The sequence below is a fragment of the Salvelinus sp. IW2-2015 genome, linkage group LG11, assembly GCF_002910315.2.
Source record: "Salvelinus sp. IW2-2015 linkage group LG11, ASM291031v2, whole genome shotgun sequence".
In the NCBI taxonomy this organism is placed as follows: domain Eukaryota; kingdom Metazoa; phylum Chordata; class Actinopteri; order Salmoniformes; family Salmonidae; genus Salvelinus; species Salvelinus sp. IW2-2015.
This window is the reverse complement of record NC_036851.1, coordinates 34,365,220-34,383,122: the sequence shown is the minus strand read 5'-3', so window position 1 is coordinate 34,383,122 and position 17,903 is coordinate 34,365,220. Positions and strand designations below refer to the sequence as shown.

General features: G+C 42.9%; 2 protein-coding genes across 3 annotated transcripts in view; one reads left to right on the top strand and one right to left on the bottom strand.

The window, feature by feature from the left end:
- Window positions 1–17,903, top strand: part of LOC111970275 (paxillin) — a 59,846-nt gene that overhangs the window by 4,648 nt on the left and 37,295 nt on the right. The gene's annotated exons all lie outside the window — the stretch shown is intronic.
- plpp5 (phospholipid phosphatase 5) overlaps window positions 15,685–17,903 on the bottom strand; it is a 207,390-nt gene continuing 205,171 nt past the window's right edge. For both annotated transcript variants that reach the window (XM_070445683.1, XM_070445685.1), the window contains exon 7: window positions 15,685–15,783. In XM_070445683.1, the coding sequence (XP_070301784.1) occupies window positions 15,694–15,783 (90 nt within the window). In that variant the 3' untranslated portion in view covers window positions 15,685–15,693. The remainder of the gene's footprint in view (window positions 15,784–17,903) is intronic.

Sequence of the window (17,903 nt, the reverse complement as noted above, 5' to 3'; positions counted from 1 at the left end):
TTTATTTAGTCTCAAATAAAAATGAATGAAACATGTTTAAATAATACAAAAACAGTGTTGGAGAACAAAGTAAAAGTGCAATATGTGCCATGTAAAAAAAGCTAACGTTTAAGTTCCTTGCTCAGAACATATGAAAGCTGGTGGTTCAATATTCCCAGTTAAGAAGTTTTAGATTGTAGTTATTATAGGAATTATGACACGTCGACTATTTCTCTCTATACCATTTGTATTTCATATACCTTTGACTATTGGATGTTCTTATAGGTACTTTAGTATTGCCAGCCTAATCTCRGKAGTTGATAGGCTTGAAGTCATAAACAGCGSTGTGATTCAAGCATTGCTAAGAGCTGCTGGCAAATGCAGTAAAGTGCTGTTTGAATGAATGCTTACGAGCCTGTTGCTGCCTACCACCGCTCAGACTGCTCTATCAAATCATAGACTTAATTATAAGAAACACACAGAAATACAAGCCTTATGTCATTTAATATGGTCAAATCTGGAAACTATCATTTCGAAAACAAAACGTTTATTCTGTCAGTGAAATACAGAACCGTTCCGTATTTTGTCGAACCGGTGGCAACCCTAAATCTAAATATTGCTGTTACATTGCATAACCTTCAATGTTATAATTATGTAAATATTCTGGCAAAGTAATTACTGTCTTCGTTAGGAAGAAACACAGTTCACAACGATCCAGGCGACCCAAACTGTTGCATATTCCCTAACTCTGCTTGCACTGAACGCAAGAGAAGTGACACAATTTCCCTAGTTAATATTACCCGCTAACATGAATTTCTTTGAACTAAATATGCAGGTTTAAATAAAAATATACTTCTGTGTATTGGTTTTAAGAAAGACATTGATGTTTATGGTTAGGTACATTCGTGCAACGATTGTGCTTTTTTTGTGAATGTGCTTTTGTTAAATCATCACCCTTTTGGCGAAGTAGGCTGTGACTCGATGATAAATTAACAGGCACCGCATTGATTATATGCAACGCAGGACAAGCTAGTTAACCGAGTAATATCATCAACCACGTGTAGTTAACTAGTGATTATGAGAAGATTGATTGTTTTTTATAAGATAACTTTAATGCTAGCTAGYAACTTACCTTGGCTCCTTGCAGCCACAAGGTCCTTTTGACACTGCACTCGCGTAACAGGTGGTCAGCCTGCCACACAGTTTCCTCGTGGATTGCAATGTAATTGGCGTCCAAAAATGCAGATTACGATTGTTATAAACTTGAAATCGGCCATGCCGATTAATCGGTCGTCTTCTAGCACTAACACATTCGAACACATCCTACTCCTCTTTAAATGTGTTTGCTGACTTGTTAGTGAGTGGATGTGAAAGGCAAAAACACACCAGACCACTTCAATTTATTCTCGACTAGTTTCCTCTGTGTTATACAGGTGTTCCAAACCACTTTCTCCACATACCACAGCATTGGGACCACCAGAGCAGTGAGTGCACTGTGACATACACTTACAATCTCAAATATCTAGGCCTATGCCCCTGTGACCACGGGATAAAATCTACAAACAACCAATGCGCACACGTCTCTCACGCAGAGATTTACTGAGTGCACACAATACACTCAAAAMCCCCCCCCCCCCCCCATTCTGCCTTGCCAATCAATACCTTTTAGCAGAAATGAAACTTCAAATTGTGCCTTTAAGAAAGCACATACGTGCTCTGTCATGCACTGCTAGGACTATCGCCTAGCTCTACAGCTGTGCACCTACCCCTAACCCACCCTCAACTTCTGCAGGATTCCTGTGGTACACCTCACAGGAAGCTGTGGGCTCAGTCCTATTGACAGCTGAAGGCCTGACCAGAAGTGTCTGTTGCTGGTTCCTTTCTCTTCTGACTCTTCTGTCCTGGAGATGCCAATCCCAATGACCAGGATGTGTCTATGTGCACTATATAGGGGACAAGATGCCATTTGGGATGCATCCTCTGTGGATTCACTGCAGAATCCAATCATGCAGGTCACAATGTGTGATACAATAATGCAATAATGGCATGTGTTATAATGTTGATGCTCGGTGTGCCTAGGGAATATCATGTTACAGAGGACCCTAACAAGTCTYCCTCTTCTCTCCACTTCCAAGATACAGCCTACATCAGAGGCAGCTAGCCCAGCTCCCATTGGCTAGGCATGCACCAACAAGACATGAATGTGAAATAGCCTCCTGCTAAGTGTGTGTTTGTGTGCAGAAAAAGGAGGGTAAAATGTACCAGAGAGCAATCTGTTTCTGCTTGGTTGCTAGAAAAATGTATTGTGAGTGAAATCTGTTTGCTCTGGAGCGTCAGTATACTCCTGTCCGCTCAGCTCATTAGTGTTGGGTGATGCTCTGTGTGCCTTTTTATCAAAAGCTTAAACAGGCCAGTTAGAGTTTGAAGTGCTGTTGGTGCACAGGAAGGAGTGGGCTGGGTGAGGTAAGTTACCCCCAAACAAGAACTGACATGCATAGACTCCTCCTGTCATCATCAAATTGTGTGCACTCACCAATTTGTAAGTCGCTCTGGATAAGAGCGTCTGCTAAATGACTTAAATGTAAATGTAAATCTGGTTCTAATACGCACCATCAGGGGACCACTGTGGGGAAAGGGGATACCTAGTCAGTTGTCCAACTGAAATGTGTCTTCCGCATTCAACCAAACCCCTCTGAATCAGATGTGCGGGGACCTGCCATAATCGACATCCACGTCTTCGGCGCCCGGGGAACTCTGGGTTAACTGCCTTGCTCAGGGGCAGAAAGATAGATTTTTACCTTGTCAGCTCGGGGATTCGATTGAGCAACCTTTCCGTTGCTGGCCCAACGCTCTAACCACGGTTACCAAGTGTGTGCCAAGTATTGATTATATAGAATGTAGCTAAAGATGCTAGAGGTCGACCGATTAATCGGAATGGCCGATTTTAATTAGGGCCGATTTCAAGTTTTCATAACAATCTGTAAAAAACGCTGATTTATATTGCAACCCACGAGGAGACTGCGTGRCAGGCTGACCAACTGTTACTCGAGTACAGGCAGCAAGGAGCCATGGTAAGTTGCTAGCTAGTATTAAACTGATTGTTTTTTATAAAATAACTAGTGATTATGTTAAGATTAACTAGCTTGTCCTGCGTTGCATATAATCAATGCGGTGGCTGAAATTGTGTCACGTATCTTGCATTCAGTGTAAGCAGAGTCAGGGTATATGCAGCAGTTTGGGCCGCCTGGCTCGTTGCGAACTGTGTGAAGACCGTTTCTTCCTAACAAAGACCATAATTAATTTGCCAGAATTTTACATAATTATGACACAACGTTGATGGTTGTGCAATATAACAACAATATTTAGACTTAGGGTTGCCACCCATTTGATAAAATACGGAACGGTTCCGTATTTAACTGAAACAAATTCTCACCGAAAGAATAAACAAATAAAGCAGTGAAAAAAATCAGTGCTATGCTTTCTGATAACTCTGCCAAGTGGTAGAATGTATAAACTGAACAGTACTGGACCCAAAATCTAACCTTGTGGAACGCCACATGTAATATGTATTTTCTCTGAGTTATGTTCACCAAGGGTGATACAACTCTCGATCCAGTTACATAGGTCCTAGACCGGAGAAGCAATCCCACCTGTCCAGAAGGAAATCATGGTCAACTGAGTCAATTGCAGCACTTAARTCTAAGCGTACAAGGACAGAGATGTTTGGCATCTGTGTTGGCTCTATGATCATTTACCACTTTTTCCTATGCTTCCTGGCTGATGTTTTGGTCACTTTTGAATGCTGGCAGTGCTTTCACTCTAGTGTACATGACGACGGAGTCTACAACCACACAAAGTGGCTCAGGTAGTGCAGCTCATCCAGGATGGCACATCAATGCGAGCTGTGGCAAGAAGGTTTGCTGTGTCTGTCAGCGTAGTGTCCAGAGCATGGAGGCGCTACCAGGAGACAGGCCAGTACATCAGGAGACGTGGAGGAGGCCGTAGGAGGCAACAACCCAGCAACAGGACCGCTACCTCCGCCTTTGTGCAAGGAGGAGCACTGCCAGAGCCCTGCAAAATGACCTCCTGCAGGCCACAAATGTGCATGCGTCTCCTCAAACGGTCAGAAACAGACTCCATGAGGGTGGTATGAGGGCCCGACGTCCACAGGTGGGGGTTGTGCTTACAGCCCAACACCGTGCAGGACGTTTGGCATTTGCCAGAGAACACCAAGATTGGCAAATTCTCCACTGGCGCCCTGTGTCTTTCACAGATGAAAGCAGGTTCACACTGAGCACATGAGCACATGTGACAGAGTCTGGAGACGCCGTGGAGAACTTTTTGCTGCCTGCAACACCCTCCAGCATGACCGGTTTGGCGGTGGGTCAGTCATGGTGTGGGTGGCATTTCTTTGTGGGACCGCACAGCCCTCCATGTGCTCGCCAGAGGTAGCCTGACTGCCATTAGGTACCGAGATGAGATCCTCAGCACCCTTGTGAGACCATATGCTGACACATGCACATTTGTGGCCTGCTGGAGGTCATTTTGCAGGGCTCTGGCAGTGCTCCTCCTTGCACAAAGGCGGAGGTAGCGGTCCTGCTGCTGGGTTGTTGCCCGCCTACGGCCTCCTCCACGTCTCCTGATGTACTGGCCTGTCTCCTGGTAGCGCCTCCATGCTCTGGACACTACGCTGACAGACACAGCAAACCTTCTTGCCACAGCTCGCATTGATGTGCCATCCTGGATGAGCTGCACTACCTGAGCCACTTGTGTGGGTTGTAGACTCCGTCTCATGCTACCACTAGAGTGAAAGCACTGCCAGCATTCAAAAGTGACCAAAACATCAGCCAGGAAGCATAGGAACTGAGAAGTGGTCTGTGGTCACCACCTGCAGAACCACTCCTTTATTGGGGGTGTCTTGCTAATTGCCTATAATTCCACCTTTTGGTCTATTCCATTTGCACAAACAGCAGTGAAATTTATTGTCAATCAGTGTGCTTCCTAAGTGGACAGTTTGATTTCACAGAAGTGTGATTGACTTGAGTTCATTGTGTTGTTTAAGTGTTCCCTTTATTTTTTTGAGCAGTGTATGTATTTGTAATGACAATTACAACAATACTGAGTGAACACTTGATACATAGTCAATTTAGTCTCATAAATAATTAAACATTTAATTTGGTTTAAATAATGCAAAAACAGTGTTGGAGAAAGTAAGAGTGCAATATGTGCCATGTAAAAAAGCTAACGTTTAAGTTCCTTGCTCAGAACATGCGAACATATGAAAGCTGGTGGTTCCTTTTTAACGAGTCTTCAATATTCCCAGTCAAGAAGTTGTAAGGCAGAAAACCGAGCTTGTCTACATGTTCCCCTGTCAGTCTGCTCCTCCGCTTATCATAAATCATCCCCACCTCACTGAACACGCTCTCGCTTGGGACTGAAGAAGGTGSGGGGACAAACTTCTTTGCGAGTGATTTAAGTCTGTCCTCATTCTGCTTCCACCACTTCAAAGGCAAGTCGCTCTTTCTGTCAATGACAGGCTCTGTGAGGTAAGGCTCTGTGAGGTAACGCTCCAACTCAATTTCAAAACTGCACTGGACTTCAGCCCTGCCCTCTTGGCTTCCAAGGATTCTAACGTAGAGGCTGTCTACCCGGACTCTTTGCCCCTTTTCCATCTGGATCTGGGTCCTCCTTCACTAGTCCCTTCTGCTGTGGCTCTGGGATTTGGTTTCCTTAGGTCAAATTCCTCCTTCATCCACTCTTTTGCTTTCTCTAGTGCTGTCCCTGAGTTGAAGGTGTAGCTCTTGTGACGTGGATCCAGGACAGTTGCCAGCACCAGGCACTTTGTCTCCTCGGCCTCGGTAAAGTTTTGATGCCTTGAGTAGAAGAACCCTCCTGCTGCAGCATCAGCTTCAGCACCGACACACTGGGGATGATGCATGCGGCTGTGGCGTTGGAGTGGCTCATCTCCACTGTCACCTCCTCCATAGGTGCCAGAGTCTCAATTAGGAAAGAGACTACGTCCCACTGTGCAGCAGACAAACTGCTGATGTTTCCGTATTCACCTGCATACACATACAGTGCACGCCTCTGTTCAAACATCCTCTGCAACATGTGTAGTGTTGTGTTTAAACTGCTTGGATGATGCTGTGTTTGGGAAGGCCAAGCTCTTCCTGAATGGCCCTCAGCCTCTGTTTGGCCAGTACAGAATGGTCAAAGTGAGTTGCACAGCTCTTCAACATGGCAATAATGTCTAGCACAGCTCTCTGATTGGATAGTCCATCATTGATTACAAGCTGTAGGGTGTGTGCACTGCAGCTGAAGTCTGGAAGCTCTGCTAGTCTCCTACCTTTCACCACGTTTGCCCCACTCTCCCTGAGGACCAGCACTACACGTTCTGTGTGGATTTCCCAGTATGCCAACATGGTCCAAAACATCTCTCTGTAGTTTCCTGTGTGTGATCCAGTCATAATCTTGACATTCAGCACAACATGCTTTCTTGTCCAGACATTGTCAATTAAATGTCCAGTAAGGCTCATCAGAGACTGACCAGCAGTCAGATGTGAATGCCATGTGTGGAGCATTTACTGGTGCCATCAGATTATTCACTTTCATCACAACTCCTTTGTGTTTTATCTAGCATTTCTGTGCGGTAGAATTTTTCATCATTGATCCTGTACCGGGGTTCAGCAAGAGTAATCCGCTGCTGAAAACCAACGTCAGACACCACTGTGAAATGTCTGGTTGTCAATGGCAATCATCTCAATTGCTTCGTCCATCTTCTTGGGTCTTTTTCCTGCCATTTCGCTTGTTTCTTAAAAAGTTGTAAGATTGTAGCCTACGACATCTGTGACGTGTGTGTGTAACACTTTCCTTTTTTTCATCATTGCCTCCTTATGGGCTTTTGGATGGGTGTTCTTAAGGTGATTCCACAGGTTGGTGGTATTAAATTTAAAAAAAAAAATAATGTATAGCCGTTGCTGACCCCATGCTTACATCTTTATCACAAATAAGACACCGTGCTTTCCCTGGTGCCAATTCAATGTAATAGTCCCACACTGGTGCTCTGCTTTTCTCTGCCATCTGTATATAATATAATTGTGTACACACACACACAGCTCTCTGWAGTGACAAGGATACTGAAGTGTCTGCTTAGGAGACACATACTCAACTGTTTGAATAATAAAACTAGAGTTTAAGTTACCTGTGAATGTTGAAAACAAAAACTGTAATTTCTATATGCAGGAAATCCTATTTTAATAAATGGGCATGGTAAGAATTGAATACCAAAGTGGGAGTCATAATTCCCATGACACCTTCCAGCAAAATCTGAAAAGCAGTTCCTTCATTTATTCCATTGGATATTTTTAGATTCACTTCAAATAAGGTCTGTGTTTTGTGTAGGCTTACACCACCTTGCCAATTTTGATAACTGTGTAGATATCCATAGGACAAGGTAACTCTGCTAAATATAAGCAAAGATATATATTTTGTGGAGTGGTCTTATGAAAATATGTTGCAAGGAGGGAGCCAACTTACCGTGGCTCCTTCCAGCCACAAGGTCCTTTTGATGCTACACTCACATAACAGGTGGTCAGCCTGCCACGCAGTCTCCTTGTGGATTGCGATGTAATCTGCTGGCCTTCTAGGCAGAGTTCCTCTGTCCAGTGTCTGTGTCCTTTTGCCCATCTTAATCTTTTATTTTTATTGGCCAGTCTGAGATATGGCTTTTTCTTTGCAACTCTGCCTAGAAGGACAGCATCCCGGAGTCGCCTCTTCACTGTTGACGTTGAGACTGGTGTTTTGCGGGTACTATTTAATGAAGCTGCCAATTGAGGAATTGTGAGGCGTCTGTTTCTCAAGCTAGACACGCTAATGTACTTGTCCTCTTGCTCAGTTGTGCACCGGGGCCTCCCACTCTTTCTATTCTGGTTAGAGCCAGTTTGCGCTGTCATGTGGAGGGAGTAGTACACAGCGTTGTACAAGATCTTCAGTTTCTTGGCAATTTCTCGCATGGAATAGCCTTAATTTCTCAGAACAAGAATAGACYGACAAGTTTCAGAAGAAAGGTCTTTGTTTCTGGCCATTTTGAGCCTGTAATAAAACCCACAAATGCTGATGCTCTAGATACTCAACTCGTCTAAAGAAGGCCAGTTTTATTGCTTCTCTAATCAGGAGAACAGTTTTCAGTTGTGCTAACATAATTGAAAAATAGTTTTCTAATGATCAATTAGCCTTTTTAAATGATAAACTTGGATTAGCTAACACAACGTGCCATTGGAACACAGGAGTGATGGTTGCTGATAATGGACGTTTGTAGATATTCCATARACAATCAGCCGTTTCCAGCTACAATAGTCAATTACAACATTAAGAATGTCTACACTGTTTTTCTGATCAATTTGATGTTATTTAAATGGACAAATGTGCTTTTCTTTCAAAAACAAGGACATTTCTAAGTGACCACAAACTTTTGAATGGTAGTGTATATCGGCACAAAACAATTATCAACTGACCAGTCGACTAAATGGGGTCAGCCCTAGTGTTTTAAAATAAAGTCCTTCCTCAGTTCCTTAGATCGCCTAAAACGAAGGTYGTTAAAACCTACGTGAGTGACTATGGTGTCAATATTGGAGTAGTTGGCCAGAACTGTGGGCAGGGGTGGGAGTTGGTCACGGGCTCCTAGGTGACAGTGGACCTTGGTCGGTCCACAGATCGTAGGCAGGCCAAAATCTCTCCCCATCGAGCTGCCCACAATGATGGTGGTCATGATGGAATCCGATGGGGAAGTGAACTGCGGTAAGGGAGGATGTCACTGGGTGTCTGCCGGCTGTTGGTATACACCCAGGATCTGTGCTGACTCCCGGGGCTGGTAGCTCTGTCTCAAGCGGGGCTAAGCTGTTTGATAGCTGGATCAGATCTTCTCGGCTAGATGAAGCCTCCCCGATTTTTCGTTCGCGTTCCGAGTGTCCAGTCTCCCATTGGCTATGGAGTTGAGTTTAACATCTGTCTGTTGGGACAGACCAACGGCCCCGACTCAACAGCTTTGCTATAGAAGGAATTTAAACCTGAGATTCAGTTTGCCTGGGTTACAACAAGGTCGGTGTACTTTAGAAAGCAGGTAATCCTTTTCTCGCAGCCGAGAACAGCTGGAGGATCTCTTCCCAAAGCTGCTTGATGGTGGTGCATTTAGGGTAGACAAAACCCTCCATCTTGTGATTGTGTGGAAATCCTCACACCTGATGCGTTTGTGCCCATCCGTGGATTTTAAAACACCAGTGGGCTAGCACTACTAGCGTTAGCCTGCTCCGTTTTCATGACGGCTAGCATCTAACTGCTATTAAACAGGAATCCGGGACACAAACTTAGGCTATGAGTTAAACAATTTAATTTAAACTGTTTCTTAAAAACAAACGAGTGTAKACMGTACACTGTTCTGTTGCAAACTTTGGTGTGTGTGGTTCAGTTCTGGGCCTCTGGATCTTGTCACGATATCTCTGATAGGCTTGCTATTGTTGCCAAACATAACGCTATTGTCTTCGTCAAGACTAGCCTATATTAAACATGCAGCTACTGTAATAAGTGGTGGCTTGCCCAAAAAAGTACAAAACTATACCACCCCTACCTTGTCACAGCACAACTGATTGGCTCTTTGCTTATTTGAGCTGTTCTTGCCTTAATATGGACTTGATCTTTTACTAAATAGAGATATCTTCTGTATACCCCCTACCTTGTCACAGCACAACTGATTGGCTCAAATGCATTAAGAAGGAAATAAATTCCACAAATTAACTTTTTAACAAGGCACACCTGTTAATTGAAATGCATTCCAGGTGACTACCTCATGAAGCTGGTTGAGAGAATGCCAAGAGTGTGCAAAGGGTGGCTACTTTGAARAATCAAATATAACATATTTTTGATCTGTTCAACACTTTTTKGGGGGGGTTACTACATGATTCCATATGTTATTTCATGGTTTTGATGTCTTCACTATTATTCTACTGTACATACATAAATGGAGATTATGGCCTGTAGATGAACATGCACACGCCTGATCCACTTATAAGGAGAGATGGACCAATCCAGACCCAATGTCCAGTTGGCTCCTCTGACAATGCTGATTACTGATTAGGGTTATAGCCCACTGCTGCAGGGGATGGCACTTTTATGGAAACAGGTTTCCAGGCCAACTAGTACTTAATAGAAGCCTCCTGTCCTATCCCATTTCCTCATACTGAACCCTTTCCCTCCCCCACTCTCCTTCTCTAATTCTCTCTCTCTGACACTTAAACAGACTGATTGTTTTCCAGACTATGATGTGGCCCAGCAGAATGTTTGTTGGAGCTTCACGGTGTTCCAGGGGCCGCCCCCCTCCTCCCCCTCACATTGTGTCCAAGTGGAGGGGGACAAAGACTGGTTTGTCCTGGACCCCGTGACCCATATTGGCTTCCAGAAGAGAGACAGAACCGTTCAGAGCCCAGGCAGACACAAACAACAGCCTCTGGTTGGTCAGTGGTCTGGTCAGCAGCACTCCCCATGAAGCAGTATCAGTCAAGGTGTAGTCAAGTGCTCACTGAAACAGTAAAGCCTCTTGCTCGTCGTGAACATTGTAGAGATGTGGATTCTTATGCATCTGCACATTTTGTGAAATAAGACATGGGTTGTTGTCACTTACGCAAACTCTAGTCCCAGAAATCCACACAATGGTTTGAAAGTAATGCATTTGGTCTTGGTCATTTGTTTTTGTCGGCTACAGGGTTTCCTCAACTCCCTACTGGCTTGTGTGTTGGGGGGAGAGAGAAGCAGAACTAGAGGAGTAAAGTGTGAAATTGAGAGTAGGGTAGAGAGAACGTAAGTGGGTCTCCCCCTGTGCAGTAATATTTGATAACTTTTTAGGGTTGGTACAATATCTTTGACCTGGGTCGTATTCATTAGGCACCAAACAGAAGAAAACAAACTTAAACAGGGAGGGACTACCGGAACTAGCGTTCAATGAGAAATACCAATTACTTGGTTTCCTTTTCCGTTGCAAAACGTTTTGCTACGGTGTGCCCTTATGAATACGACTCAGGGCTTTTCTGGTGCATCATTAATTGAGATGCTTTTATTGCTTACGTTCTTGTTTGCAACATGATGTGAACAATATGAAGTGGATATGAACACACACGTACTCAACTACATGCTTGCTTACACATACGGACTTATACATACACACACACACACACACACACACACACACACCTGATCTCGGTCTCTTCTCTCACTCTCTTTCCTCTTCTCTCCCTCTCTATTGTCGAAGTGTTTTATCATTTAATGTGTTTCTCTATCTTTTTTTATGTATTTGTCTACAAGTTTATATATGTTTACAACAAGCAAGGGGAAGATATTAAAATAGGGGCATTGTGCAATAACATATTGTACGGAATACATTTGTACTGTAGTGAAGCCGTCTCTAGAGTAATGCAAGGTCTCTTTCATGATCATGTGAAACGTCAATTGCTATGGAAATGCTGGGATGTGTTTTTCAATTATGTTAAAGGTAATTATGATGCAACTATGATGGTGATACGATATGGATTACAATTATGAATATTAAGGCTATACACACTACATGTTACACACATAGACACTCAAACATGCAAATTGGCAGAGTTATTATTTATTTGGACATCACACATTAGTCTTACGCTTATACAGACATCATACACACTCATTATATCATATCCAATATCATACACATCAACCTACCCAGATTTGCTACATTAAAAATGTGTCTCAATTTTCTAACATCTGTGGCATTGGCTCACAGGCAAACAGTTAAGGGAATAAAAACAAATAGTGCTAGAACCTATTTCTTTAATTCTAAATATCTGACATTTGAAAGCTTTAGTTTTGACCTTCATAATACCTCTGATGGCAGTAACTTTACAAGCACTAATTATGGTCAATTTAGCCTGAGAATAGTATCTAGTTATGGTAAGGGGTGAAATAAGTATAGCCAGTTATAATTGTAACGGTTTGGCAGATTATAAAAAAGATCCGTCTTTACATGGCTAAAAGAAAAGGAATATAACATATACTGTTTACAGGAAACTCWCTCTACACCCTTARATGAAGTTGTGTGGAAAAAGGAATGGGGTGGTGAAATAATTTTCTGTCATGGACAAAGGAACTCAAAGGGTGTGATGATATTAATTTACAAATATTTTGATCTGAATGTGCAAATAATCAGGAATGATTTGCAAGGAAGGTGGATATTTGGCTCATTTAATCTATATGGTCCAAATCAGGATGATCCACACTTCTTCTTCGAACACATTTTATACCTATTTATCTAATCATTATGGTAGGAGACTATAACACAGTGTTAAGTACCTCAATGGACCGTAAAGGTAATCACTCTACAAACTATCATCACCGCGCCCTTAAGGAAATCACAAATATTATGGACACATAAAAAATAGTAGATATTTGGAGACTAAAAAACCCCGACCTAGTGAGATATACATGGAGACTTAATCAAGCTAGTCGTCTTGACTACTTTCTTGTCTCTTTCTCTCTTGCATCAAAGGTTAAAAAAGTTTTAATAGGAGACAGAATGCGATCTGATCATCTAATTGGCATTCACATAATTCTTATAGATGTTCCACGTGGACGGGGATATTGGAAATTTWATCAAAGTTTACTGGAGGACAACTTATTTTTTAACTAAGACAAAATAATTTATAACGGAATTTTTCCAGTATAATATAGGTTCAGAAAATCCCCTTATTGTTTAGGATACCTTTTAATTGTACCTTCATTCAATATTCATCAATAATAAAAAAGCAGTTTCTGGCTAAAGAAACAAGACTAACAAGGGAAATCCATTAACTAATAGTACAGGTAGATAGCAATAAAAACGATACTACAGAGATACAAAATAAGTTAGAGGATAAACAAAAATAACTTGAGGAACTTATTCAAGAACGATCTATTACAAAAATAAAGCAAACTGGATGGAATATGGAGAACAATTCACAAAATTCTTCCTGAAACTCCAATACAGGAACGCTAACAAAAAKAATTTGCAGAAACTCGTTACATTTACATTTACATTTAAGTCATTTAGCAGACGCTCTTATCCAGAGCGACTTACAAATTGGAAAGTTCATACATATTCATCCTGGTCCCCCCGTGGGGAATGAACCCACAACCCTGGCGTTGCAAGCGCCATGCTCTACCAACTGAGCCACACGGAGTCATCGATGATTCTCCGAATTATATTTTAAAAGGGGAAGCTAATTATTTTAGGCAGATGTTCTCTTTTCCGTCTCATCCTATCCCACTGAATGACGATTATGGTAAGGAATTCTTTCCAAATTAATATAAAAAATGGAAAATTAACAAATGTACAGAAAGATCAGTGCGAAGGCCAAATTAGAGGAATAACTTTTTGAGGCTATTAAATCCTTTTAGTCTGGAAAACCCCCAGGGAAAGATGGCATACCGGTAGAGGTATATCAAGTATTTTTTTTATATACTTAAAAGCTCCATTGTTAAATTGTTTTAACTACTCCTATAGAAATAGTAGTCTGTCAGGTACTCAGCAGGAAGGTATGATTTCTCTATTATTAAAAAAAGACCCAGATGGCAAATATAAAGACACGGTCTATCTAAAAACTGGTGGCCCCTTACACTTCAATGTTGTGATGCAAAAATACTAGCAAAATGCATAGCACTCAGAATTAAAGGGTTTTMCCAGGTATTGTTCATCTTGATCACAGTTTATTTTTTTTTACATGGACGATACATTGGAGATAATATACGACAACTACTAGAAATAATAGAACATCATGAAACACAAGAAGCCAGGAATGGTATTTATAGCGGATTTTGAAAAGGCATTTGATAAAGTAAGACTGGATTTTATTTACAAATGCCAGGATTTTTTTCAATTTCGGTAATTCTCTTATAAAATGGGTAAAAAAATTATGTATAGCAACCCCAGGTGTAAAAATAGTAAATAACGGCTACTTCTCAGTTTTGAATTGTCAAGAGTTAAACAAGGGTGTCCGCTGTCACCATATCTATTCGTTATGGCCATCAAAATGCTAGCTATTAAAATAAGATCCAATAACATTAGAGGATTAGAAATCCAAGGCTTAAAAACAAAGGTGTCCATGTATGCCGATGACTCAAGTTTAAGTCCGCAAGCTAGATCCCTGCAATGTCTCATTGAAGATCTAGATAACTTTTCTGGACTAAAACCTAATTGTCATAAGTGTACAATATTAAGTATTGGATCCTTAAAAAAATACAACTTTTACATTACCTTGCAGTTTACCAATAAAATGGGCTGATGGTGAAGTAGACATACTCGGTATTCATATCATCCAATTATTCCAAGATGGCATAGCAGTCAGACGTCCTTTGTCCTCGTCTTGTCGTGTCCCGTGTATGTATGTATGTATGTATGTATGTATGTATGTATGTATGTATGTATGTATGTATGTGTGTATATATATATATATATTCTTCGCATATCTTTTTATATCTTTTTATTTCTAAAAACTCAACTTCAAAACAATCTCCTGCAACCTGCCTCACCAATTWAAAAAAAAATATATATATTATTCACCTCAAATCTGAAATCCACAACAGAAGCTAGCCAGAAGCTAGCCAGAAGTTAGCCAGTTCACTGGTTAACGTTAGTATTCAGCTAACCACGGTTGGCGGTCATCAGCTATCCTTTAGTTCGAAAAGCTATCGCCAGTTTTGTACAACGCGGCTCAGACCAGAGCATACCGGACCTATTTTCTCTCCATATCCCCGGATTTCTACTGCAAGCTCTGGACATTTACACCTGGATCTTGCAGCAAGCTAGCTGCTATCCGAGTGACTATTGGCTACAGTCGGTCCCGGAGCAAACATAAATTATTCCAGAGCTAGCCAGCTGAAGAGTTCCATCAGCCACTCCTGGGCTACAATCACCTATCCGAACCCGTTTTACTGCCGATGCGAAGCCCCCACCGGGCCTTCACGACTGGACTACCGACGTTATCTGCCCGAGGGAGTTATCCAACTGGTCGCAACGTAACCTGAACTCCCATCTGCGGCCCGCTAATCGTTAGCTGTCTTATCGGCTGCTATCTGAATAGGTCTATCGGACAATTTTCTTGGGCCACTAACTATTTTGCTAATTGGATTGGTCCCCTCTACCACACGGAACCCCACTAATCTACCGACGGAAACGCACRAGGTGGCTAAAAACAGACCTCCATCCTCTGCCAGCTTGCCACCCATGGCCCGACTAGCTGTCTGAATCGCTGTGACCCCAACCAACCTCACCTCTCACTGGACCCTTATGATCACTCGCCTAAGCATGCCTCTCCTTAATGTCAATATGCCTTGTCCGTTGCTGTTCTGGTTAGTGTTTATTGGCTTATTTCACTGTAGAGCCTCTAGCCCTGCTCATTATACCTTATTCAACCTTTCAGTTCCACCACCCACACATGCGATGACATCACCTGGTTTCAATTGTTTTTTAGAGACAATATCTCTCTCATCATCACTCAATGCCTAGGTTAACCTCCACTGTATTCACATCCTACCATACCTTTGTCTGTACATTACACCTTGAAGCTATGTTATCGCCCTCAGAAACCTGCTCCTTTTACTCTCTGTTCCGGTCGTCCTAGACGACCAATTCTCATAGCTTTTAGCCGTACCCTTATCCTACTCCTCCTCTGGCGACGTAGAGGTGAATCCAGGCCCTGCAGTGCCTAGCTCCACTCCTATTCCCCAGGCGCTCTCTTTTGATGACTTCTGTAACCATAATCGCCTTGGTTTCATGCATGTTAACATTAGAAGCCTCCTCCCTAAGTTTGTTTTATTCACTGCTTTAGCACACTCTGCAAACCCGGATGTCCTGGCTTAGGAAGACCACCAAAAACTCTGAAATCTCCATCCCTAACTACAACATTTTCAGACAAGATAGAACGGCCAAAGGGGGCGGTGTTGCAATCTACTACAGAGAGAGCCTGCAGAGTTCTGTCCTACTATCCAGGTCTGTACCCAAACAATTTGAACTTCTACTTTAAAAATCCACCTCTCTAAAAACAAGTCTCTTACTGTTGCCGCCTGCTATAGACCACCCTCTGCMCCCAGCTGTGCTCTGGACACCATATGTGAACTGATTGCCCCCCATCTTTCTTCAGAGCTCGTGCTGCTAGGTGACCTAAACTTGGACATGCTTAACACCCCAGCCATCCTACAATCTAAGCTTGTTGCCCTCAATCTCACACAAATGATCAATGAACCTACCAGGTACCACCCCAAAGCCGTAAACACGGGCACCCTCATAGATATCATCCTAACCAACTTGCCCTCTAAATACACCTCTGCTGTTTTCAACCAAGATCTCAGCGTTCATTGCCTCATTGCCTGCATCTGTAATGGGTCAGCGGTCAAACGGCCTCCTCTCATCACTGTCAAACGCTCCCTGAAACACTTCAGCGAGCAGGCCTTTCTAATCAACCTGGCCCGGGTATCCTGGAAGCATATTGACCTCATCCCGTCAGTAGAGGATGCCTTGTTATTTTTTTTTTAAATGCCTTCCTCACCATCTTAAATAAGCATGCCCCATTCAAGAAATGTAGAACCAGGAACAGATATAGCCCTTGGTTCTCTCCAGACCTGACTCCCCTTAACCAACACAAAAACATCCTGTGGCGTTCTGCATTAGCATCGAACAGCCCCTGTGATATGCAACTTTTCAGGGAAGTTAGAAACCAATATACACAGGCAGTTAGAAAAGCCAAGGTGAACTTTTTCAAGCAGAAATTTGCTTCCTGCAACACACTCAAAGTTCTGGGACACTGTAAAGTCCATGGAGAATAAGAACACCTCCTCCCAGCTGCCCACTGCACTGAGGATAGGAAAATCTGTCACCACAGAAAAATMCACTATAATTGAGAATTTCAATAAGCATTTTTCTATGGCTGGCCATGCTTTCCACCTGGCTACCACCTCCCCCGGGCAACAGCACTGCACCCCCCACAGCAACTCGCCCAAGCCTTCCCCATTTCTCCTTCTCCCAAATCCAGTCAGCTGATGTTCTGAAAGAGCTGCAAAATCTGGACCCCTACAAATCAGCCGGGCTAGACAATCTGGAMCCGTTCTTAATACAATTATCTGCCGAAATTGTTGCAACCCCTATTACTAGCCTGTTCAACCTCTTTCGTGTCGTCTGAGATTCCCAAAGATTGGAAAGCAGCTGCGGTCATCCCCCTCTTCAAAGGGGGGGACACTCTTGACCCTAACTGCTACAAACATATCTCTCCTACCCTGCCTTTCTAAGGTCTTCGAAAGCCAAGTCAACAAACAGATTACCGACCATTTCGAATCCCACCGCACCTTCTCCTCTATGCAATCTGGTTTCCGAGCTGTTCATTGGTGCACCTCAGCCACCCTCAAGGTCCTAAACGATATCTTAACCGCCATCGATAAACAATACTGTGCAGCCGTATTCATTGACCTGGCCAAGGCTTTCGACTCTGTCAATCAACACATCCTCATCGGCAGACTCGATAGCCTTTGTTTCTCAAATGATTGCCTCTCCTGGTTCAYCAACTACTTCTCTGACAGAGTTCTGTGTGTCAAATCGGAGGGCCTGTTGTCCGAGCCTCTGGCAGTCTCTATGGGGGTGCCACAGGGTTCAATTCTTGGGCCGACTCTCTTCTCTGTATACATCAATGATGTCGCTCTTGCTGCTGGTGAGTCTCTGATCCACCTCTACGCAGACGACACCATTCTGTATACTTCTGGCCCTTCTTTGGCCACTGTTAACAACCTCCAGACAAGCTTCAATGCCATACAACTCTCCTTCCGTGGCCTCCAACTGCTCTTAAATACAAGTAAAACTAAATGCATGCTCTTCAACCGAT